At 41.6% G+C, this 24,737-nt stretch overlaps 1 protein-coding gene across 2 annotated transcripts in view; it reads right to left on the minus strand.

The window, feature by feature from the left end:
• Nucleotides 1-21,179, minus strand: part of ST6GALNAC5 (ST6 N-acetylgalactosaminide alpha-2,6-sialyltransferase 5) — a 122,995-nt gene extending 101,816 nt beyond the window's left edge. For both annotated transcript variants that reach the window (XR_007244615.1, XM_048497670.1), the window contains exons 1-2: nucleotides 20,927-21,179; nucleotides 19,652-19,909 (exon numbers count right to left, since the gene is read on the minus strand). Coding sequence is in view for 1 of the 2 variants with exons in the window: in XM_048497670.1 (XP_048353627.1) it covers nucleotides 19,652-19,909; nucleotides 20,927-20,941 (273 nt within the window). In the remaining variant the exon portion in view is untranslated. The remainder of the gene's footprint in view (nucleotides 1-19,651; nucleotides 19,910-20,926) is intronic.
• Nucleotides 21,180-24,737: the final 3,558 nt, after the last annotated feature.

A 24,737-nucleotide genomic window follows, 5' to 3' on the forward strand; every position in this document is an offset into this window, starting at 1 on the left:
TTGGCCCTGGCTGGGCTTAAACCACCAACCTCTTGGCCATTAGCTGAGCACTTAATCAATTGTGCCTCAGAGACACCACTGTTTTAAGGTTGGGGGAAATGCAACTTAAGTCTTGTCTCAAAACTTTTCCACGTTGATCTCAGCACCAGAAAATTTTTTAAAAGGGGCTGAGCGCACTGCATCCTGATTGGATGGGAGGCTCCACGTCACTCACAAGGGCGGGTAATTCGAATCCGGAATCACCCCACAAGCTTCCCCACCACTCCTTGTTCGGAGCGTGGTTTTCAAAAAGCTCTATTTTCTTCCAGGTTCTGAAAAAACGTGTGCTGAGCGGGGGGGCGGGGGGACAGAGGCGGGGTGAATCCGTTTTCGGCGCTGGTGTAGTGGGGAGTTCTCCTGGAAACCTGGATATTTTGTGTGACGAGCGCACATCTAATCGTGAATAGGGAATCGACCTGTGTCTTCCTTAAATGTGTGACTGGCCAAATTTTCATGATTACCACTGTACCACATAATGCTTACACATAATGCAGAGTGCAGCCCAAATTTTTTCTGGTGGATTCACAGGCTACTTGAAACTCTAGGCCTATCAGAAGAGCTTTGTGTAAGGACTCTGAATATTCTGTTTAACAAAGAACAGGAAAGCTCTCAGGGACAAAGGAAGGTACATTCCTCAGCTCTTCACCAATAATAGATATGAACAAATTCTCACTCATCAAACAACATGTAGTTCACTGGTTCCTGAGAGGCAGAGATTGAATGAAAACTGAAGAAAGGGGCAAGGGGGGGTGGGGAAATACGCTCTCTCACACACAAGCCTCAAGCAACAAGGTAGGAAATATTTTAACGTGATGTGAAAGACAAGAAAGAGAACATGTTTCTAATTATAACACATGCCATTTTAGTATTTGTGTTTTGTTTGGATCTTACGGCCCAGGGGATAAGAGCTCAATGAGCATGGGCAGTTGGTAAGCTTGCTCACATATTACTAACTGCAAAAGCCCCACCAGTGGATCTGGCCTGCAACAAAAGAAGGAAGGCTCACAGTTCAATTGAGGGAATTGCTTATTTTTTTTTACAGGCCCAAGCTGAAGAAAGACCTTCAGTAGCTACACCCTATGTAGCAGAACAGATGGCATGAAGAAGCCCTGTATTATTGTTTGGATTTTCTTGCTTTTCTTTATTTACTTGGTACTGTTGTAGTTATATAACTGTATTGAGTCCTTTTCCTCAAAGACACTGAAGATTCTGTACAATTGAGGTGTGTTCTGTATATATACATATATGTGTTCACTATTATTTATCTCTAAATGATAGAAAGATGTTATGTTTAAATTAAAGGTTTGTCAATTTGTTCAAGCAATTTCATATTTGTTTGTCAAGCCACAGGCTACTGTCATTATATTAACTTTTTAATTTTCCCAGGTCTCCAATGGAGATTGATGTGGCCAAGGATAAGTAGGTTACATAATGATAAATGCTGTTTTTGGAAGCAGCATGTGCTTTTATAGTTAATTAGTTCTCATGAAACAATTTCCCAAGAACAACACTTTCCCTGTAAGCTCAGTGTATTTAATGCACATATATTTTTCCACAGTTTTTCCATGTTGAATTTTTATTTTCTCTTAGAGAAAAGTGCAGGGACAAGTGAGCTATTCAGTATTATTGCAACGGTTTCATCTACTCCTGACCTTCCCATTACCAAAAGGGCATAATATATTCAAATTTAATGTAAGGAAGTGAATGGATGATACAAAATATTTATTCTATGATATTAAAATCAAAGAAAATCTCTCTCAACCCCCCTCCAACTAAAACATCCTACATTGCCTCCCTCCTTCCCATATTTCCCTCCCTCCCTATTTTCTACTTCCCCTTCAGAGTCCTGTAACTACTTTATCTATTCCACTTAAAAGAAAACTTACAGAGGGAGAGATCCAAAATCCTTAATCTAAAAGAGTAGTTTAAACTCCTCTCTTTCCAATATAAATTTCAAGGGGAAAAAAGAAAATGAAAAATCTTTACCTATAATACTTTCCCAACCTTTATATGAACAAAATGAACAAAAAAATTAAAATTACTATATATTGTATTATTTCACACAATTCATACACACATGGGGGGGGGTGCCATGAGGGGCAGGGGACCCACAGGGCACCCTGGAGGGCGATTTTGCATCCGCCATTTGATGAGATTTGTTGTATCCAGGGACAGAGATTACCCCCTTGTCCCTAGTGGAGTTAATCATTAATAACCGGTTCTCCGAACTGAGAAAATTTTAGTAACCGGTTCTACTGAATAGGTGCAAATAGGCTGCATCCCACCTCTGAAAACAACCCTCCAGAGGAAATCCATATTGTTTTTGCGTTCAAGAGCTCCTAGCCAGCTAGAATGTGCACTTGTGCTTTCCTTAGGTTTACTAGTTTTGCAAGCAATGGCATTTATCTCTTACAGTGGAATTCATGCAAGAAAGGAGCACAGCCAATCAATTTTGGAGCAAGTCACAGAGAGCCACAATTCTTAGCAAACTGGAAAAACAGAGAACTGAGGTGAGACATACTAAAATGATGAATATGCCCAAATATACCCAAGTATCTGATGAAGGGAGCTTTGACCTTTGAAAGTATCTATCCTGAAATTCTTATAGGTCTTATAGGTAGTAGTAGTTTATTATTACGGCCTTTAAGATGCTACTGGGCTTGAAGGTGTTTTTTAATGCCGTGGCCAGCCAGAACACTTCTGCTAGGCAACTTTAACTACTGTCAGGCCTGGCTCCAACCTGGGCCTGGCATCAGTAGGCTGGAGCCAAGGTCACACCTGCACTTGCTGTTATCTGAGGCCTGAGGACCCCATTCTGTTTTCTATGGTTGTGCTTGTAACTAGTGAAGTATGCATACCTCACTCCTACCCCAGAGTCCCACTGGCTTGGACTGAAGCTTGCCAGATGGCATTTGAAAGTTTGAAAAAAGCCTTTGTCTCAAACCCCATCTTAAGATGGATGGTGACCAGTGGGAGCTCTTGCAATTTGAATGTTGCCCTTAGCGCGAGGCAGGGTGCTGACGCTGAGAGAGTGACGATCTCCAGAGGAAGAGAGATGAGATGCGCTTTGAGTTGCAGGCCATACAGCACCAGCTAACTGTCCTGGGGGTGGCCCAGCCAACAGCAGGAGCAAGAGCACTGAACCAAGCTGCCCAGGGTGGCGTCAAAGGCGGTGTTGCCGGTGCGGGGCAAGGGGCAACCACTGACCAGGCGGGTCCAGCACCTCCAGCCCCAAGACTGAGGAAGAGATGTGAGTTAAAAGCTACATTTGATGGGGACCCTGAGAAGCTCCCCTATTTTTAAGTGTACGTAGGGGCCTACATGCGCATGATGAAAAAAGACTAAGTGAATGACACTGAATGAGTGTACGAGATCAGGGCCCTCCTGGAAGGGGAAGTGGCAGCCTGGCTGGTGGGACTGTTCGAGGAAGATGCCCTTACCTACATGACTTTGTCTGGTTCAAGATGTCCCTAAGTTGACACTTGGAGGATCCCTTCCTAGAGAAAGCATGAGCCCGCCTGCAGCACCTTCGGCCTTGGTAGCTGACTATGGGACCGAATTCTGGCAGCTGGCTAGCCATCTGTGCAACTGGCCTGAGCGCATCTTTATTCACATGTTTAAAGATGGCCTAGATGCCGAGGTCCTGCAGTGGGCCCGAGTGTCTGGGGACCCCGACACTTTTATGGGATCGATTTGCCTGGTGGGGGACTCTGAGGGTTGCCTGAAGGAGGTTCAGTGTGCTGAACAATGATAGGGCCCCAGCCATCATCCAGCAAGCACCAAATCTGAAGGTGGAGGGGCCAGCCCAGCTTGCAGTTGCCAGGGAGCTGAGGAGACTGTCTATGCCTGCCAACAACTGAGTCTGTGCTTACATTGTGGGGAGGCTGGGCACCTAATTGCCAAATGCCCAGAGAGGCACATCTATCCCCCTTCGGCTCCACCAAAGCTGGCCAGCTGCAAAAGAGCAAAGAAGGAGTTGAAGCGCCTCCCAGCCTCAGGGATGGCCTCGCCCTGGAGGTGGTGGATTCCTCCAACAAGGAAAGCACCTCCAACACCTCCGATGCTGATATACACCTGCTGCAAAAAGCTTGAGCACCAGCTCTGGCTTTCTGCAGCTAAGATCCTGACACAGTTCAATAAAGCTCTTGAACCTTTCCTGAGTCTCCATTATTGACTGGAGTAACAGACTCTTACAACTACCATCTTAGGAATTAGCAGAGAGAGCTGAGTCTGTGCTGAGGGAGACATACTTTGGGGATCTGAAAAACTGTCCCTCCCTCTTCCTCATATCCACTTTGGGTTCTTTGAATTAGTGGGAAGAATATGTTTTCTGCAAATCTGGTGGATTGTCCCTGATATACATTCCCCATGGAAAGTCAGTAATGTCATACCTGAAAATAAGCAATCATAGCAAAAATCCCCCAAAGTCTGGATCCCAAGTTACAATGAAATTTTCATTGGTGCATGCCACTATCAAAGAATGCCACTTTTAAAGTTTAGTATTTATCATTAAATTATTGTAAATCTTCACAAAATATTCTTAAAATATTTATCAACTGCTTTCCATTTCACAGTGGGTCTCAGTTAAGCAACACTGCTATGTAGCAGGATATGATTTCTGGAAAACTTCTATGAAGTAATAGAAAAGGAAGGGGGGTGCAGAAGAAGCTAAGAGCCTGGAATGAAAGAATCAAGCAAGGTGTTTCTTAAAAGACAGTATGATTTCTGATGTGCAGCTTTTCCAGTGAAGACAAATCCAAGAGTGGTTGAGAACTTCTGGTTTGTCAGTTCTTAGCATCAGTGGCGAAGCTCCCACGGGGACATCCGGGGACACTTGACCCCCGCAAGCGCACTCCGGTGGGGAGACACGCAAGAAGCAAACCATCCCAGCCCTCTCTGCCTGATCTCTCCAACTGCTCTCCTCCTCCTCCTTGCCTGTTCCGTCGTCGTCGCTTCCTCCCCCTCCTTGCCTGCTTGTCTTGATCGCTCGGCTGCTCTCCCTCACTCTCATTCACTTTCAGTTTTGATTTTGTTTCATGAGGGAGGGAGGGAGGGGAGTGAAAAAAGGCTGGGATCGGTTTTCAGACGAGCCAGGAGAGTGGGAGAAGAGATCATGCATACCCTTCGAAACTTGCATTGCAACTTTTAAAGAAATGAAAGGTGTCTCTTTGCTCTTCAGTTTTACAGGGGCTTCACTAGGGGCCAATAAAAACAAAAGCCAGTTTGTGGCTTTACCCGTTTTCTTCCAGCATAAGCACAGTATTATCTGTAAATTGCATTTTGTATGAGATCTTTTAGTGCATTGAATATGGTACAATCCTTCTATAGGTAATGGTTAGCACCATAAAACTGCATTATTAAACAGCACACAAGCAGCATAATTGCATACTCTGATTCCACTTGAAAGATCTATCTTTAAACCTTCCAGTCTCTCCCTTGCTATTTTAGTTGCCTGTATTATTTTGTTTGGTATAGTTTTGCATATATCTATAATATCGTGTCTCTCTCTAAGTAACTGCAAAATGTGGTTTTCACTACAGATAGTGGAATGAATAGTTAGCTATGGTTCCAGCCTCCAGGTGGTTATGCAGATCTCCTGGAATTACAAATGATTTCCAGGTACAGAGATCAGTTCACCAGGAGAAATGGCAACTTTGTATGGTAGATTCTGCATTGCACTCCACTGAAATCTGTCCTCTGAACCCCCCTTCCTCAGGTTTCATCTTGAAAATTTCCAGGTATTTCTCCCAATCTGGAGCAGACAACCTAGTTCTACTAATGTTGCATGTTTTAATAATAGCTATATCTTCTAGTGTTTGTGATGTCTAAATTGTAAACAAATGGTTTCCGTAAACAGCTTATTGCGTATCAACACATATAGCATCCGGGACTGTAAGTATATGATGCAAGTTGGAATGCTTCGCAGCAAACCCCGCCAGTCCCCTCTTATGTCTCAACAAAATACAGACACAAAGTCTCGATGCCGCCTCCAAGCACCGACATTCAGAGCAAGCCTAAATGCCCCGGAACGGGAAGTTTTGCACGTGTCAGCACTCAAGACGACTCTTCAAGATGTGTCAAGCAGATTCTGAGTTTGTACCTGCTAGTAAGCTCTGGCCCTAATACCCAGGCGACGAATGCTCACCATACAAAATCCAAAAGAACACATGAATTCTCCGGAAGAACTTCGTCATCCAGGTTACTTCTTGGCCAACTCAGCACCAAAGGACAAATCTGCAGTAGTTTGGAATTCTTAGATATTCGAAATAGGCATTCAGAGAAAGAGATGGAAATTGACTTCCAGTAATTGTGTCTTAATTTATTGTATTTTGATAGTTAATCCAAATTGGCTATTATTTTGGTAATGCTTGGAGAAATGCAAAGGAATGGAGGGTAATAAAACATTATTGAAACAAAACATTTTGAAAGCATTTTAAGTCGTATGGCACTTAAAATACTTTTAAGTGTTATAACAGTTGTTAAACATTTTGAAAAAATGTTGTCACCCTTGTTAATCTCTGCCAGTGCCATGGCCCATTGCTGTGTTCTAGATTTGGTATTGGGAAATGTCTTATAATGATGGTGGCTGGAGATGATCTTTGGTGCAAAAAAATCATTCTTGGCTGTAGTGGGGAGGGTGGTCTTGGTCATGGGGAGGTTGCCGGGCAATTCAGATTTTGCCCCGGCTCACCCTTTCCTTAGCTACACTGCCAGCATACTGCTGATGGGAGGAAAAGCTGGTCCGCATAACCTTTAATCTTTAAAGAAGACAAACATCTACAACTAGGGTCACTGCTGACATGGAATTGTTATGGCATTTTTTACCTATCCTTAGAAAGTAACTGGATCCTTACAGAGCCTATAAGTGGGGCCCAGGGACTAACGAGAGTTACATGAATAATCAGTGTAACATATATTATTGTATAAATAACATCTCAGTTCCCTACCTTGCAATTTAAGTTGTATTTTGTTTAATTGTCAATTTAGATCTGAACAAGCAAGGACCTGCCAGATTCAAAGGCAGGCAGGTATCCCATCCTTTTCCCCTTTGTTCACTGGGCCACCAACTTGCTGGTTTCCACTCTTCCTTGCTCACATGCCAGCAGAGGCATTCCTCCCATTGGGCAAAGTGGGAAGCTGCCCAGGACACCACCTTGTGGTGGGCGACAAAATTGCAGGTTCGTTTGTGGGAGATTTTGTATTTTCAGTGTTTTTTCTGTTTTTGGCCTGCAGGGGGTGCAGATTTTAGGCTAGCAGCACCAAAATTTCAGGGATTTTTTGGGAGACTCTCCTGATGATATTTCCCGGGTTTGGTGAGGTTTGGTTTAGGGAGTCCAAAGTTACACCAAAGTTACAAAGTTACACCAAAGCTACACCTTTGAGGATCCATAACTTTGGACCCCCTGAACCAAACTTCACCAAACCTTGGTGGTATCATCAGTAGGGTCTCAGAAAGATACTCTGAAATTTTGGTGCTGCTATCTTAATAATTGCACCCTTGACAACAGGCACCCCCTAAATTTCCCCAGATTCTCTTTTTAAATCCACCCCCTTCCTGCCAATGCTTGTTTTCTTTTCTTTTCTTTGGTTCTCTCAATCCCTAATAAAGGCCATGTATGGTTACAAGCAAGCAGCTGCTGTTGTTGTTATTATTAAATCTAATCTCTTTCCGGCATGGATTTGTATGGAGAATCTGAGGTCCCCAGTTTTAAATATTGAAAGCGCTGCTGTTTCAGGGTGGGGGAGAATCCATCGCCAATTAGCATTTCTTTCAATGTTAGCTTAAACTTGGAGTCCCACCTCCCTTTAAGGCAGGATTTTAAAGGAGAATCTGGGCTCCTTAGTTTAAACACCATTGAAAATGATGCTGTTTGGGGTGTGGATTCCATTATCGCTTGTTTAATGAGGGAGTTTTAAGATTCTCCTTTTAAATCAAATCTTAGCGAAGAATCTGGGGTCCCCAGTTTAAATAACATTGAAAGTGATGCTGTTTCCCCCATTTGGGGGGACTGGATACAACACCATAAAATGTTTTCATAGCAGTAATAAAACATTTTGAAAGCATTTTGAAAATGTTTCCCAAAAATTATTTCTGCTGTGTGGCATGGCCCATTGCTGTGCTCAGATTTGTGAGTTGGGGGATGTTCTATAATGTGATGGTGACTTTGAAACGACCTGGTGGAAAAAATAATTGTTTGGTCACGGTGAGGGAGGGTGGCCGCCCATGGGGGGGCCCCATCAAACTCAGGTTTGGCCCAGGGCTCCAGTTTGACTAGGTATGCCTCTGCATGCCAGTACTGCTGCCATTTCCATGGCTTGGGGTGGTGGTGGTGGTGGTAATGTTGGTAGTAATGGTGGCTCCTGCTCTTCCTTCCAACTGCCTGCAGAATTTCCCATTCCTATTCTGTGTAAGATTGTCCAGGCCACCTCTGTATTACACAGGTGAAGTGCTGGAGGTTTTCCTTTTAAGATTATTTTTATAGAAGATTATGCAGCTAAGCAGGTACAGACGAAAAGCAAATTAAAAGGCATTGCATAGGACATAAGTAGGACAATGCAATGCTTAGTCTCACCTTGAGAATAACCTTTGTGCTGTCACATCATCTTATATCAGCACCAGAGCTCAGCTGAGTTGATTATAATAATTAGAAGTTAAATTAATACACTATGGTCCTTAATATCAGTGCCACCTTTGTTTCATAGACACAACTTTCTGCATGTTACTGAGCAGTGCAGTATAAGTTGAAGCAAGCTGCTAGCTACGAAGAAAACTCACAGCTCAAACACACAGTTTAAGCTCTTTTCGGACCAATACATTCTATTTCAGTTATCTCATTAAAAGCTAGCTTTGCAATTTTAATTTACCTTAACACTTGCCTGTGATGCATATGAAAAGGAGAAGGAACACCTAGCTAATAATCATGCAAAATACATATTCTGCAACTATGATGCATTTGTAGACTTGTCAATTTTTGGAGCAAGTCAAACCTTTTGATCTTCACATTTCCATAAACTAGGATGTTCGTAGGCAGGTATAACTGATGAGTAAGCCACATTACAGATTATGAATTTATGTAGGATAATTATGCCTTGAATGTATGATGTGGCCAAAGCTGAATAGCTATATCTGCACAATTAGTTCACATACATGACATTACTGGACTTTCTGATTATGAAAGTTACAGCTGCTAAATGAAAAAGTGAATAGATTTTGTCATTGGGCCAGCAAGAGACTGAGTGAAATTTTCATCACGTACTAGAAGAAATATGCGATCTGTTACATAGAACTTCTGGAACTATATCTGCTATTAGGTCTACATAATGTAATCTCAAAATTTTAATCTTACATGTGTTTAAAGAATCCTTCATAATATGGTCTGGAGCAGGGGTAGGGAAGCTTTAACACTCAAAGAGCCATTTGGACCCGTTTTCCACGGGAAAAGAAAACACTTGGAGCCGCAAATAATTTTTGACATTTAAAAAAAGATAACACTATATATATTGGGTTTTTTTTTAACCTTTTACTCCGCTCATTCTGAGAAGCGCATGGATGCGTCCGCCCTGCTACCTGCAGGGTGGGCAAGGATGGGGCCAGCTCATGGAGCCGCAGTGCAAGGGCAGAAGAGCCGCATGCGGCTCTCGAGCAGGTTCCCTACTCCTGGTCTGGAGAATACAGATAGGGTTACCAGTCTAGATTGGGAAATACCTGGAGATTTCAGGAGTGGCAGAGTTTGGGGAAGGGAGGCACTTCAGTGGAGTATAATTGCAGGGTCTGCCTTCCAATGTGGCCATTTTCTCCAGATGAGCTGATCTCTGTTGCCTGGAGATCACTTTTAATCCCAGAAGATCTCCATCCACCACCAGGAAGTTGACAAACCTACCCATAGATGACAAACCTACCCAAAGGTGACATGCTTGATTGTCGCCCCAGGTTTTTTTTTCATTTTCAGTTCAGACAAACCATAATTTGATGGTACATCAAAATAGGCACATTATGGTTAATGTTTCCCTTTAAAGCTAAAATTGGAAACCATGGTTTGAAGTAGGTTTCCAGTTCTAGTTTACAAGTTTATTGTCTGCCAATGCTAATGTCACATCAAACTGTGGTTAGTGCTAAACAGCAAAGTGAAACTTGGCAGACTAAGGGGACAAAAAGATATGTTTGATTCTGATTCTGATTTGATTCTTGATTCTTGTTTGAAAGGTCAACTGCACAGAATTGTTAGTATCACTTTGCTGTTGTAATTGATCTTTTTGCTTAACCTCTGAATTTTCTTCATGACTGCTACCATCTTACCACTCTATTGGACAGACATTATCATACCACTAATCGAAATATATCTTTTTACTGCATATAAACTTAGCAGTGCCACACTGTTATGAGGAGGTATTGAGACCTCCTAACCAATTTCAAAGGAGCTGTCTTACTGAATCAGACCCTGACCTTTTGCAGTCAGTGCCGATGCTTCTAATAAGGAAAGCAGAACAAGCAGAATTCAGCAAGTGTATAACAGTATAAGTTTTAAACAGCACATGCATAACATGTTGTGCTGATTGATACATAGTTAGCAACAATAATGGATAAAGGACGTCAAGGAATTACAAACAGAAATGGAACTAAGGCAAGACTGACAGGTGCTTGCAAAGAAACCAGCAATCTGCATGCAGCAAAAGGTATCATTTCATATCTTTGTTCCATTGCTTTGTAATACAGACAGAATGTTATCACTTAATGCACACTGAAAGTTTAAACAAGAACAATCAAAATGAAATGAAACAGAAATGCCATTCCTTGAGCTGAGAAAAACAGATAATGCTGCTGAAGCAAAAGGAAAGCCATAAAATAATAAAAAATAACCAGGACAGTAAACATCAGAAGCAGTGCTTATTTATTTCTGGTCATGAACCAGCAACTATATACAAAGTATAGCTAATAATTCCATCAAAGAATAGATCCAAAACAAGATTTAAAAACATCAAATATGTAATACATGATATAAAAACTGTCCAAAACATTTAAAATCAAACGTATATAATTAAGTTATAAATAATATTTATAATCTAAAATAACCTAAAAACTTAAATTCAACCGACAACTAATTTTAATAACATAGGCACAGAATTCTGCCACCTGTCTGGAAACATTAGAATTTTCATCAATTACCAATTTTTCTAAACCAGCCTTATCCAAAGTAGAGAAATTTTTGTGTCTCAGACCTACACCTTGCTTCAAGCTCCAGCTAGCCAAGGTCTTTGGTAGACTAACAATAAGATACCAAGAATTAATTCCCCTGGAACAGATTGAACCTTAATGACTTTTAGTATTTATTTATTTATTTTTATTTATTTATTTATTATTAGTTTTATATACCGCCCTCCCCGTGAGGGCTCAGGGCGGTTCACAACAGGTTAAAACATACATTAAAACATAATTTAAATACCAAATAAAAACAGAACCCATTAAAAAATGCGGATGGCCCTCCCCCCCTTGTATTCATAAAATACTTGGTCCTGCTGTTTTTGGTCCTTTTTTGGAATGTGGTGAGGTTTAACTTTTATTTGCTTAAAAAAACTATTTGCACATGTAGGTATTCTGCAACCAGTAAACTCGTACTAATCAGCTGCAACTCCACAATATTCTCCTCTCCTTTCCTTCCTCTTCTGTTCTCCTCAATCCGCATTTCTAACTTGCTTGTTCTCCTGTCCTGTATCATTTCAAACTTTCCCAAACCCCTTTCCGTACTTTTTTTTCCTTTCAGTACTCATGATCAAGTGGTCCATTATTATTATTGGGTTTTTTCTTTTTTTGGTTGGTTACGATGAAAATTTCTAAATTTACATTTTTATAGGGTATTGTAAATAAACAAATAAACAAACAGACAGACAGACAGACAGACGCAGTGCTGGGGCTGATTCATGGCAAGGGTGTATGCATCCACCCATGTCTGACTGTTCAGAGAGGGCAATGTGATTATTTCCAGTACTAGTTAGCAGTAATATTGTTATAGGCAAAGCAGGCATTTAGAAACAGGCCTCAGGCTCAAGATAAAGCAATGTCATCATCACTTCACAGCAAACCTGATCAGGCACATGTTACAGTAGGCCTCCTGCCGGCACAGCTCATTGGAGGAATTTTTTTCCTACGTCGGTGTTGTTATTAGAAGAAGAAGAAGAAGAAGAAGAAGAAGAAGAAGAAGAAGAAGAAGAAGAAGAAGAAGAAGAAGAAGAAGAAGAAGAAGAAGAAGAAGAAGAAGAAGAAGAAGAAGAAGAACAACAACAACAACAACAACAACAACAACAGTATAAGTTTTAAACAGCACATGCATAACATGTTGTGCTGATTGATACATAGTTAGCAACAATAATGGATAAAGGACGTCAAGGAATTACAAACAGAAATGGAACTAAGGCAAGACTGACAGGTGCTTGCAAAGAAACCAGCAATCTGCATGCAGCAAAAGGTATCATTTCATATCTTTGTTCCATTGCTTTGTAATACAGACAGAATGTTATCACTTAATGCACACTGAAAGTTTAAACAAGAACAATCAAAATGAAATGAAACAGAAATGCCATTCCTTGAGCTGAGAAAAACAGATAATGCTGCTGAAGCAAAAGGAAAGCCATAAAATAATAAAAAATAACCAAATTGGTGACAGTAAAGCACACTGTAGCTAGAAAAGCTACTTATTTCATGGTCATGAACTGAAAACTATATACTAAAAGTATAGGCTTAATAATTCCATCGTTAATAGATCCAAAACAAGATTTAAAAACATCAAATATGTAATACATGATATAAAAACTGTCCAAAACATTTAAAATCAAACGTATATAATTAAGTTATCAATAATATTTATAATCTAAAATAACCTAAAAACTTATATTCAACTGACAATGAATTTTAATAACATCGGCACAGAATTTTGCCATCTGACTGGAAACATTTGAATTTTCATCAATTAACAATTTTTCTAAACCAGCCTTATCCAAATAGAGAAATATTTTTGTAGTCTCAGACTCTACACCCTGCCTCAGTTTCTTCCAGCTGGCCATGGTCTTTTGGTAGACTAAACACAAGATTACCAAGAATTAGTCTCTTGGAACAGATTGAACCTTTAATGACTTTAGTATTTATTTATTTATTTCTTTATTTATTTATTTATTATTAGTTTTATATACCGGCCTCCCCGTCAGAGGGTCAGCTCAGGGCTGTTCACAACAGAAAGGTTCAAAACATTACATTAAAACATGTAATTTAAATACCAAATAAAACAGAACCCATTAAAATGCTGATGGCCCTCCCTTGTATCGTATAAAATACTTAATATCCTGTTGTTTTGGTCCTTTTGGAATGTGGTGAGGTTTTAACTTTTATTTGCTTAAAAAAAACTATTTGCACATGTAGGTGGATTCTGCAAAGTCCAGGCAAACCCCTGTATTTCAATCAGCTGCACCTCCACCACATTCCTCCTTTCCTTCCTCTCTTCTGTTCTCCCCTCAATCCACATTTCTAACTTGTTTGTTCTCCTGTCCTGTATCATTTTCAAACTTTCCCAAACCCCTTTCCTCGCATTCTTTTTTTTCCGCTCTTCACTCATGATCCAGTGGTCTATTATTATTATTGGGTTTTTTCTTTTTTTGGTTGGTTACGATGAAAATTTCTAAATTTACATTTTTATAGGGTATTGTAAATAAACAAATAAACAAACAGACAGACAGACAGACAGACAGACGCAGTGCTGGGGCTGATTCATGGCAAGGGTGTATGCATCCACCCATGTCTGACTGTTCAGAGAGGGCATGACACTTTGCAATTAGTTAGCAGCACATTGCTTATAGGCAAAGCATGCATTTTGTGAAACAGGCTCTCAGGCTCAAGATAAAGCAATGTCATCATCACTTCACAGCAAACCTGACCAGGCATACAGAGTAGGCCTCCTGCACAGCTCATTGGAGGAATTTTTTCCTACGTCGGTGTTGTTATTAGAAGAAGAAGAAGAAGAAGAAGAAGAAGAAGAAGAAGAAGAAGAAGAAGAAGAAGAAGAAGAAGAAGAAGAAGAAGAAGAAGAAGAAGAAGAAGAAGAACAACAACAACAACAACAACAACAACAACAACAACAACAACAACAACAACAACAACAGTTTGGATTTATATCCCCCCTTTCTCTCCTGCAGGAGACTCAAAGGGGCTTACAATCTCCTTGCCCTTCCCCCCTCACAACAAACACCCTGTGAGGTAGGTGGGACTGAGAGAGCTCCGAAAAGCTGTGACTAGCCCAAGGTCACCCAGCTGGCATGTGTGGGAGTGCACAGGTTAATCTGAATTCCCCAGATAAGCCTCCACAACTCAAGCAGCAGAGCTGGGAATCAAACCCGGTTCCTCCAGATCAGAGTGCACCTGCTCTTAACCTCCTACGCCACTGCTGCTCCATAGAGTTTCCAGTGACTCATAGAGCTACCCTACACTACTTGGAGGTTTTCCCCAGAAGTGATGAAGCTGTGCATACGATGCTCTGCCCTCCCAATGTCCCCGCTCACATGATCCCACTGGCTGCCAAGCCAGACAACCTTAGTCCATGTACATGCAACCCTATCCCAGGTCGCATGACTAAATCTTACTTAGAACTCCAAACAATCCCTACAAATTGTTTCAGTCATAATGGTTTTATTCTAAGTCTTGCTGAATTTAAATATAATGTGTACAATTTTGATTTATTCTTCACGTTTGAAGAAATAATGTTAATACAGACATTTTGAAGAAATAATTTTAATTTTTAATACAGACTGAATTTATTGACAATGTAATTAAATTACTAATTAATCACACATTTGAAAATATAAAGTCTTAATAAGATTTTTTTAATTGCCACTGCCCTTTATGTAAATATGCCACTGTCCTTTATGTAAACCTTTAGAGCAAGTGCTTGTGACCGCCACCGCCATGGTCATATGTTCGATTCTGTGGGGTCAACACCTTGGCAGCTGGCTCATGGTCAACTCAGCCATCCATCCATTCCTTGGTCGGTAATGAGCAATTAGCACATAGCGAAAGAATAAAGGAGCAAATGGCAAGCTACCCCAATAAAACGTTTCTACCGCGAACAAATCACTGCTAGGAAAATTTGGGTACCCCAGGGTCGAATACGACTGAAGGGGAAACTTCACTTTACTTTTTATGTAAACCATTCTGTATTAGTGCCAGATAGATTGATCCAGGGACACCTAGGACAATATTGTTCTATTAGAATTATATGTTATAATTTTACAGAGATATGACTTCACATCAGCAATCAGGGATATCAAAAAGTTCTGCCGCTAGCAACACAGAATTTTAATGATGCCAATATACACCAGCAGTGTGCACTGGTTTTGTGCATACTGACAGCAATGTTAATTGAACAGAAGAATCCAGTATTTGTGTGTGTGTGTGCATATATATTATTTGTGTGTGTATGTGTTTGTGTATATATACACACACAAATTATTCTACTACAGTGGTATTCACTCCCAATCAAAACGGCCACATGACTATTGTATGCTTTCTCATTTTTCCAGAGGCCCTTTCCGCACTGCAACGGTGCAGGGGTGCATCAGCATAAACAATGCCGATGCCCCCCCCCCCCCCCCGGGACCATTCGCATGGACAATCCCAGCAGGGTGGCAGGTGGCGACGCAGCCTTCACACATTAATAGTTGCTTCGTTACACGTTTATACCTATCTTGTCTCCTGAAAGCTTCCGGTTAGTCACAGAGGTTGGGACATGCCCCCTCAGCCTGGAGCGACGGTTCTGGAGTCACAGGCCAAGGAGGCGTGTCCCCTGGCCTCTGCGACGAGCCGGAAGCCAGGAGACAAGGTAGGCGTTCGGGGACTGTGCGGGGCAAATGGCGCCTTCCAGCTGTTGCCATTCGCACGGCAGTGGTTGGAAGACGCTGCTTCTGAAAAACCTTGCTCAGGAGGTGAGGTTCAGAAGCAGCGTCTTCACGCTGCTCAGGGGTTGCGAGGCCGGTGCTGCTGCAATGCGGCGGTGGCGGCCGTGCGAACCCCTCCCCAGGGACGCTGTTTCTAGCATACCTGGGGCATTCTTTCCCACCCGTGCGGAAAGGGCCAGACACAAACAATAGTATGTAACTATAATATAACCTTTTTTAATCAGCAGAGTACCACTGAAAATAGTGGATTGTCTCTCTCTACTAATGTTGAAATCTGGTTCAACTGTCCTGTGTTCTGTAATCATCCAAAGATTCTACACCCACAACAATTGTTTTCTGGAATAAGGACTTCCCCAGTAGATCCGTTATAAAGCAGAGGTTCTATAAATTTCCTCAATAATCAAATCTCTTAGACGCGGAACTCTTTTGAGAGCAAACATTGGAAAACTCACTTTCTTCAAGGGCTCACATGAAGTTTGCAGCTTTTTCCTAGTATACAACATCACCATTTACTGGGTAGCACTTTTATCACATATCAGAATGCAACTCTCAGTGGTTCTCCAACCATACTTAATCTGTCTGTAAAGAACTGAATGCGTGGAATTTTTTTCCCCTTATAACACGAGTAGCATTCTCTCTCAATGCACCATTTACACAAGGTAATTATGTTCCAGAATATATTCATCTATACTGGAGATTAGAGAGATATAAAACTATTTGCAAAATGAATCTTAATCAAACACTTAATTAACTCTACTGCTCTCCAATCCATTTCTTTATATAAACATAGGCATCATTGGGATCCATTTAAATGTTGTATGCTGAGCACTGTTATTGGAAAGTACTTAAAATACATCTTTTTTTGCAAATCTTATTTCTATTATTTTGTTTTCAACATACAAACTCTTTGATTCTTCACAGTTTTTATTCATTTTATGTAGGACTCATTTTTATTGCAGTAACCAAAGGCAGAACATGCATTTGGGAACAACCAGATTTCTTTATTATGTCTCATGTGAAAAAGGTAAACTCTTTGCTGGGGATAATTAGGAAAGGAATTGATAATAAAACTGCAAGGATTGTCATGCCCTTATATAAAGCAGTGGTGCGACCGCACTTGGAGTACTGTGTTCAGTTCTGGTCGCCACATCTCAAAAAGGATATCGAAGAGAGAGAAAAAGTGCAGAGAAGGGCAATGAGGATGATTGAGGGACCTTCCTTATGAGGAGAGGCTGCAGCGTTTGGGACTCTTTAGTTTGGAGAGGAGACGTCTGAGGGGGGATATGACTGAAGTCTACAAAATTATGCATGGGGTAGAAAATGTTGACAGAGAGAAATTTTTCTCTCTTTATCACAATACTAGAACCAGGGGGCATACTTTGAAAATGCTGGCGGGAAGAATTAGGACTAATAAAAGGAAACACTTCTTCACGCAACGTGTGATTGGTGTTTGGAATATACTGCCGCAGGAGGTGGTGATGGCCACTAACCTGGATAGCTTTAAAAGGGGCTTGGACAGATTTATGGAGAAGTCGATCTCTGGCTACCAATCTTGATCCTTCTTGACCTGAGGTTGCAAATGCCTTAGCAGACCAGGTGCTCAGGAACAGCAGCCACAGAAGGCCATTGCTTTCACCTCCTGCATGTGAGCTCCCAAAGGCACCTGGTGGGCCACTGCAAGTAGCAGAGTGCTGCACTAGATGGACTCTGATCTGATCCAGCAGGCTCTTTCTTATGTTCTTATATGTTAAGTATAGCATCATCTTCTTTGTTATATCAATTCTGAACAATATATTAACTTACAAATAATTAATATTGTCATTTGTGGCCAGCAATGTCAGCTGAAACTTCCTGAAAAAAATATATTGTTGAAGGATTTCATGGTTGGAATCAACTGGCTGGTGTGGGTTTTCAGAGCTATGTAGCCATAGATGCAGGGAAACCTCAGGAGCAAAAACTACCAGACCACAGCCACACAGCCTGGAAAACCCACAACAGTCAGTTCCTGAAAAAAACCTGCTTCTGTCTTTGGACATACAGTCAAGATCCATATATATAATGTAGGATTATATTTTCACAGGGAGACGGTTGATCATGAAATAATGAACAAGTGAAAATTCATAGTTTCCACTTGGGCTGATTCTCTAATGAGTTCAAGTGAGGTGATGAGCTCAGGTGGCACATCTAAGGTGGCAGCAACTCTCACTACGTCATTCTTCCCTCTGTTACCACCACTTGCTCCCACTCCTGAGTAGCTAATTCCCATTCCCTAAGTATTCTGAAACACAGCATTGCAAGCCACACACTCTCTACAAGGTTTCCTGAACTTTCAAGGGGCAAAATGTGATGGGAAAAGCCTCAGGAGGCCCAACTGATTATCCCACACTGTTCATCCATCAGTCATAGCTTTCAGCACCTTAGTCTTCAATACTGACTGACAGGAATTTACTTTCAGATAATTAAGCAAGGTACACTTTTATAGCAGAGTTCTGCTAAATTAAATCCATATCATAGCTCCCATAGCCCTAAACAGACATTTCAATAACTCATGATGTAAACATGAGTTCAAAAATTTTTTAAGAAGAGACCACCTCATAGATGGCTAAACAACCCAGTACTTGTTGTCAGTGTTACAGCTATTTTCCTTGGATATGTACCTTTCAGAATAAATTGACACTTACAGAAAAGGCACATGTGCTATTCCTTCCTTGATGGAACTATAGACTAAAATTCAAGATTACATTTCTGAATATTCCTAAATACTATCACTCAGTAAAAGAGCTCCCTGATGGATGGAAGCTAACACAGAGAGAGATCACACAGAGCTTTGCCATTTGCTTCTGTACATAAATTTTACCTTTATCTTGAATAGAAGATAGACTCACATAACATGATATTACATCAATCTAAAAACTTCTTGCATTAGTATATGCCACATTTAAATGTTCTCAAAAACGTAACCATTATATTTTGTAAGTAGTATCTTGATATAAAACCATGCAGTTTTGAATTCATCTGAACAAGCAAACTCTCTTCAGTGGTTATACAAGGATTCTAGATTTTCATTTCTCAATACCTCTTCAGTAGTATTCACACTAAAACACTATGGAAAACTGTTTGCAGCATGAACCAGAAAATTGAAAGACAAGAATGATGACAGCACCCACACAGATCTTCCCTTCTGCCACACAAATATTGTCCTGGGTCAATAGAATCTCAGAAACCAGTTACAGACTCTGTCCTACTAGGTGGCAGAAACTGCCAGTCACAGACAGGCCTATAGTTGGAAGGCACCTGCTTTAAAATTAGGATTCCTGATAAACATCCAAACATTCAAAATAAACTAGTAATGGAAGAACTGCAGTGTTCTCTGAAATTCCATTGTGGAGAGTGATTTACAAACAAGGATACGCAGTGTCCATTATCTGGGTATCTTTTAAAGGAGTCCATGACTAGGGGGCATTCTGTTTTCAGTCCTTTGAGGAAAAGACAGCAGAGACACACCCCCTTTCCTGAGTCCAAAACATCTGCCACGGGATTTACAGTCTATTTCCAGCCCAGCCACCTGGTGGACTGGAAAACATCCCGCCTGTCAGCCCCAGGGCAGGTTCCCTGTCAGTCACTGTTATGTGCCAAGCCAGTCACCCTGCCCAGCCGCCTCCAAGGCGGCTTGACTCACCTTGTGATCCAGGACGCTGATGTAGCCTTCCAAGGGGCGAGCGGGGAATCCCGGCAGGCGCCGCTGGCCAGAGCCGCCAGGCGGACGAGGGCTCGGGGGTTTCACGCTGGCTGTCGCCGCTGCTGCCGCCACCTGCTGCTGGCTTTGCTCTTTCTGGCCTCCGCCGCTGCCTCCTCCACCCCCACCGATGCTGCCATACATGAGCAACAAGCTAGTGCACATGGTGGTGAGTGCTAAAGACACAGCCAGCCCATGGCGCTGCAAGGGGGACAAGGAGACACACTGAGAGCGGGCGGAGGGGCTGGGCCACACGCGCTTTCGACCCCGGAGCACGGCGCGGGTGTGGGGAGAGATGACCCGCTGCCCCAGCCGCGTCGGAGCGCGTCCGAGCAAAGCCGTCGCCTTCCTCCCCCGCGTACAGTCGCCTGGCAATCGGCCGGCCGAGCGCCAACACCTCCGGAGGGTGGCGGCGGCCACTCGCACTGCATTAGCAGGAGCGCGCGGTTTCAGCGCCCGCCGCCCTCCCTCCCTCCCTCCCTCCCTTGACTCCTGCCAGTGCGCGCTGCTCGAAGGTGGGTGGGGTGACCTGTTGGCAACCTTTGCAAGTTTGACTTTCGGGGCGCTTTCTGCTCATGGAAACATCTCGGAAAGCCTACTGGGGGAGGTCGGAAGGTCCTGAGTTGTCCCTGTTCCTGCGTCTTAATTATGGGGCAGGCGGGGAGGGGGGGGGGCGCTGGCTCAATTGATAGCGTCTACAAGTTTCAAAGCTGGAAAGCCCAATGAAAAGTGCTCTTCCTGACTGCCTTTCGGTCACCACAGCAGCCCCTTGGCCTTTTATCTTTTCTTCCACCTCCTTTTGGATCCTGACCTTCTCTCGCCCCCCCCCCCCCCGCTCCCTCCCCCAGGGACATTCTGCTTGTGCCTTTGAAACGACTGGTAGGAATTGTTGCACGCAGACTTTATGCAAACCCCCCCCCCCCCTTTCAAGCTGATCGGCTTGGCCCCCCGCCTGCTGTGGGTTCTTCCCCCGGCCCTCCATCCCACATTAATTAAGGACGGGGTTAAAGTTCTCTGCTTCTTCCTGAAGGGTTGAGCCCCTTTAGCAAAAAGCCCACTAACTGGACAGGCTAGACATCCGAGTGAGGCTGAATTCCCTCAGCCAGCCTTAGAAAGGCTTAAAGATGCCCTCCCCGCGGCAAACGCCCACGTCGGATTGGTGGCTTCTTTTCAGGTCCGCGGGTGATCTGAGATCATTAGATGCTACAACTGACTTACCATCAGTGTCTTCATTTTTGAACACCTCTTGATCCCAAGATCTCAGGCTCGAGCATCCGAAGCGACTTTTTCTTCTAGGGCTTCCATTGCGACGGAGCTGGGGACATTGTTTTTCCTCTCTCTGTCGAGATTGAGAGCGAAAAATGCACACACACAAAATCACGATCAGAATCAGCCCAACCTTGAACTGCCGTGGAAAGCCCGGCTGTTGCAGAGATTAGAGACAGAATTAAAACTGGACCCTTTTAGAGACTCCCAGCGATCTACACCACTGCCGCCTGCCGGAGCTTTCTGGGTCCTAAACTACCCCATATCCCCTCTCTTCTCCAGCTCGGACACAGTTTCAGAGTATTTGGCAGTCAGCTTTTGCTCTTATTTCAATTCCTTTTATTCCTGGGTAAAAATCTCATCTCGTTAGAGAAACGACTGGCAGGAATTATTTTCTCGGCTGGAAAGAATAATATATCCTATTTTACCGTACTCTCAGCTTTACAATGTCATATTTAATCAGTGGGTGGTCTTCTGATCAACAGAAATGGCACACTTTGAAAATACAATAGCAGCATAGCTTGCAGGCTTGACACCAGTTTGTATTTATAAAATCCTATTTGGAACACAATCGCCAACCTAACGTGTCCCCCCCTCCCAGCAATTCACCAGCCTGTAATTTTTTAGTTTTACAAGATATGGAGAAGGTGTTTTTGTTTGTTTGTTTTGTTTTTGTGCTTTTAATCTAAGGCTTCAAACATAAGAACACCTCCTAGGTAGTAAGATTCACTGAACAAAATGAGACTTCCCTCTGAGTAAACGTGATTAGGTTTGCACTATTTTCTGAATTTATTTGTAACTGTTCTATTAAATATTTCCATTTCTAGTTTTGGAACGTACACTATTTAATTGCAGTTTTTATCTGTTATCTAAATACCATGACTGCGACAATCATGCATATATCTTATTCTTCCTTTGGAGTATTATTCATAATCTTAAATATCACTTCATGTTAATTTTAGATTATATCTCAGATTGTAATTTCTGTGTAGATTTTATTTATGTTTCACTTATTTTACAAGTAGCCTCATGGTTTTCTTTCTTAATGATACATGTATACATCCCTGGCTGCAGCACAACTACCTCACTCCTCAGGATTGCAGTGTAAGTCTTTCTAAGTCTACAAACTCATACATTTTACAGCACTTTTCCATTCCATTCTCTATTAGCAAGCAGGTAGATGGAACTGACACTCTTCATTGCATACTCCCTGCCAAACTAAGGCAATCTTGTTTATGATCAAGGCTTACAACTATGTTAGACATCTGTTATGCAGGATGTCTAACCAAGTCATCAAGCTTATGGGTTCCATAGAACTAGCTGCTATTGATTAAGTGGTGAAGCAAAAATGTGCAATTTAATGCTGAGCTTGCCTTGACTCATGTCCAGTTTTCTGATTCCTAGATATTTAATTAGATTGCCATGATGGTCATGAACACAGTTCTTGGCAGCCAAATGAGTATAAACAAATAGCACAATGTAAATTTTGCAGCTGTTTTTATGTGTAGATGTGATGTGTCAAGGGAAATTTATAAGTAAATTAGAAAACAGTCCAGTTAATTAATGTTAAGGCCACAGAAATTAAACTCTTTAGCTCTGTATATGTTTATTTTACATTATTTCTGTGTATATATGTGCACATGGAAAAATGAACAGATTACAGTCTACACTTAATAATTAGAGTTATAAGTAATAGAGGAGTATAGCTGAGTTTATAAACACTTAATTGACTTGCAAACTAGTCAATAAAGCATTTTAAGTATTCATCTGACTTTATGGTTTCACTGAGAAATGAATCATAACAGCAGTAATTTCTGTTTTTAAACAAATTTTCACTTAATTGCTTTTTTTAAAATATCAAGGCCATTCACAATAATATAAAACCATTATGACCATATAATAACACCACTGTAGTAGGTACACATTACAAACCTGCTTTGTGTAACTGCAAAAATAGTAACTTTTAAAAAACTCATATACACCATAGAACTGTGCTATAAGAAGCTACAGCATGATTATAAATCTTTGTTTAAATAAAAATATTAATCAAACATTAACATTTTAACAGATCTAAAAGGCAAATCTGTAACATATACTGACTGAAACTATATGATTGGGATTTCCTAGCAGACTAGCAATCACCAGTACATTTCTAACACTGATACCTTTTCCATTCTAGGAATTCCTGGAATACCTCTTACCAAGCCACCACTTCAGTTCTGCTTAACTGGAGGTTTGCTTAACAGTTCTGCTTAACAGGAGTTTTGTGGTGGATCACCAAAGACCAAATAGATGAAATACTTCCATGCATTTTAAACAGACAGAGCTTCTATAAAGGCTTGACGTTCACCCCAGCAGCACTTCACTAATTGAAACCAACCTCCTCCATTTACTCGATTTATTATTGTTCTTATTACAGCATGAAGTGATATCACTTTGTTAGTTACTTTATTATTAGTTTTCTCCAAGGAGGCATACATAATCCCACCCTGCCCCTTTTATTCTCACAAAACTCTTAGGGATAGGCTAAGAGAGTCACTGGCCCAAGGCTACTCAGTGAGCTTCAATGCACAGTGGGAATTTGGATCTGAATCCCACCAGTTCCTAGTCCAGCTCTCTAACAAATACGCTACACTATAGCAGTTTAGATTTATAAAATAATGCAGGGGTGGAAGGTTTAATCCCCTTGTCACTATCTGAATTAAGGCTGTAAGGAGCAGCTGTGCCTTTTCTATACCACTGTAGGCTAGAAATGGAAAATTACATGCTCCTAGAGTTGGCACTTCCAGCTTCAAAGGGTTAGTACCTGTAGAGGGCATGAGAGGGAGTTTAGCAAAGATGTGATGCCATGGGGTGCAGAAGGTGTTATTTTCTCCAGGCTCCATTCAAAACTTGGCAGTCCTAATTCTCTTTACAAAAAAATGTTTCCACATACAAAATGAGATGTTTCATTTTCTGACCTCTATTTTCCTATATGGAAGATGCATTCAGTCTTCCTTCTATTTTCACAAGGCCCAGTCACAGGTTGACCATCTGAATAAAGAGGACTCACCCCAAGCATCCAGCAGTACATGCCATAACAATAAGCACACATAATATTAAATATCTTAGAGTTATTTCACTTGAATGTACTGCATGAATATTTGTTTGAAATGGATAAAGCTTATATAACAACCAGACAGATTACACTTGCAGAAAAAGTTACTCAAGATACAAATCATAATATTTTGTCTCAACCTACTAAGTGAATTAAATATGTAGGTTTGCCTGTGAACCATACCTGTGAAAGGTGAAAAACAGGAAGGAGAAGGTGAAAGGACAGTGCTTCTTGTCCCATTTCTCTAAAAATACCTTCACTGTATTGTCGAAGGCTTTCACGGCCGGAATCACTTGGGTGCTGTGTGGTTTCCGGGCTGTATGGCCGTGTTCTAGCAGCATTCTCTCCTGACGTTTCGCCTGCATCTGTGGCTGGCATCTTCAATTCCTCTGTACCGAGAGATGCCAGACCACGGAATCTGGCAACATCAGAGCGAAAAATATACTAAAATATGACCCTTATTCAGCTCCCAACATAACCTTTCTCTACTACCCATTCCTGCATGAAAACTAAAGCCCTCCTTGGAGGGCAGGCAAAGAGAAGTTTAGAACTGCAACTACATACTCCCTCACTTCTTTTAAGGTTAAGGGACAGGTATAATGACCAACCTCACAATGGTAAGCCTAAATCTATCTTGAAATGCACCTTCACATTGGGGGTAAGGGC

Source organism: Sphaerodactylus townsendi, linkage group LG05 (assembly GCF_021028975.2).
Source record: "Sphaerodactylus townsendi isolate TG3544 linkage group LG05, MPM_Stown_v2.3, whole genome shotgun sequence".
NCBI lineage: Eukaryota > Metazoa > Chordata > Lepidosauria > Squamata > Sphaerodactylidae > Sphaerodactylus > Sphaerodactylus townsendi.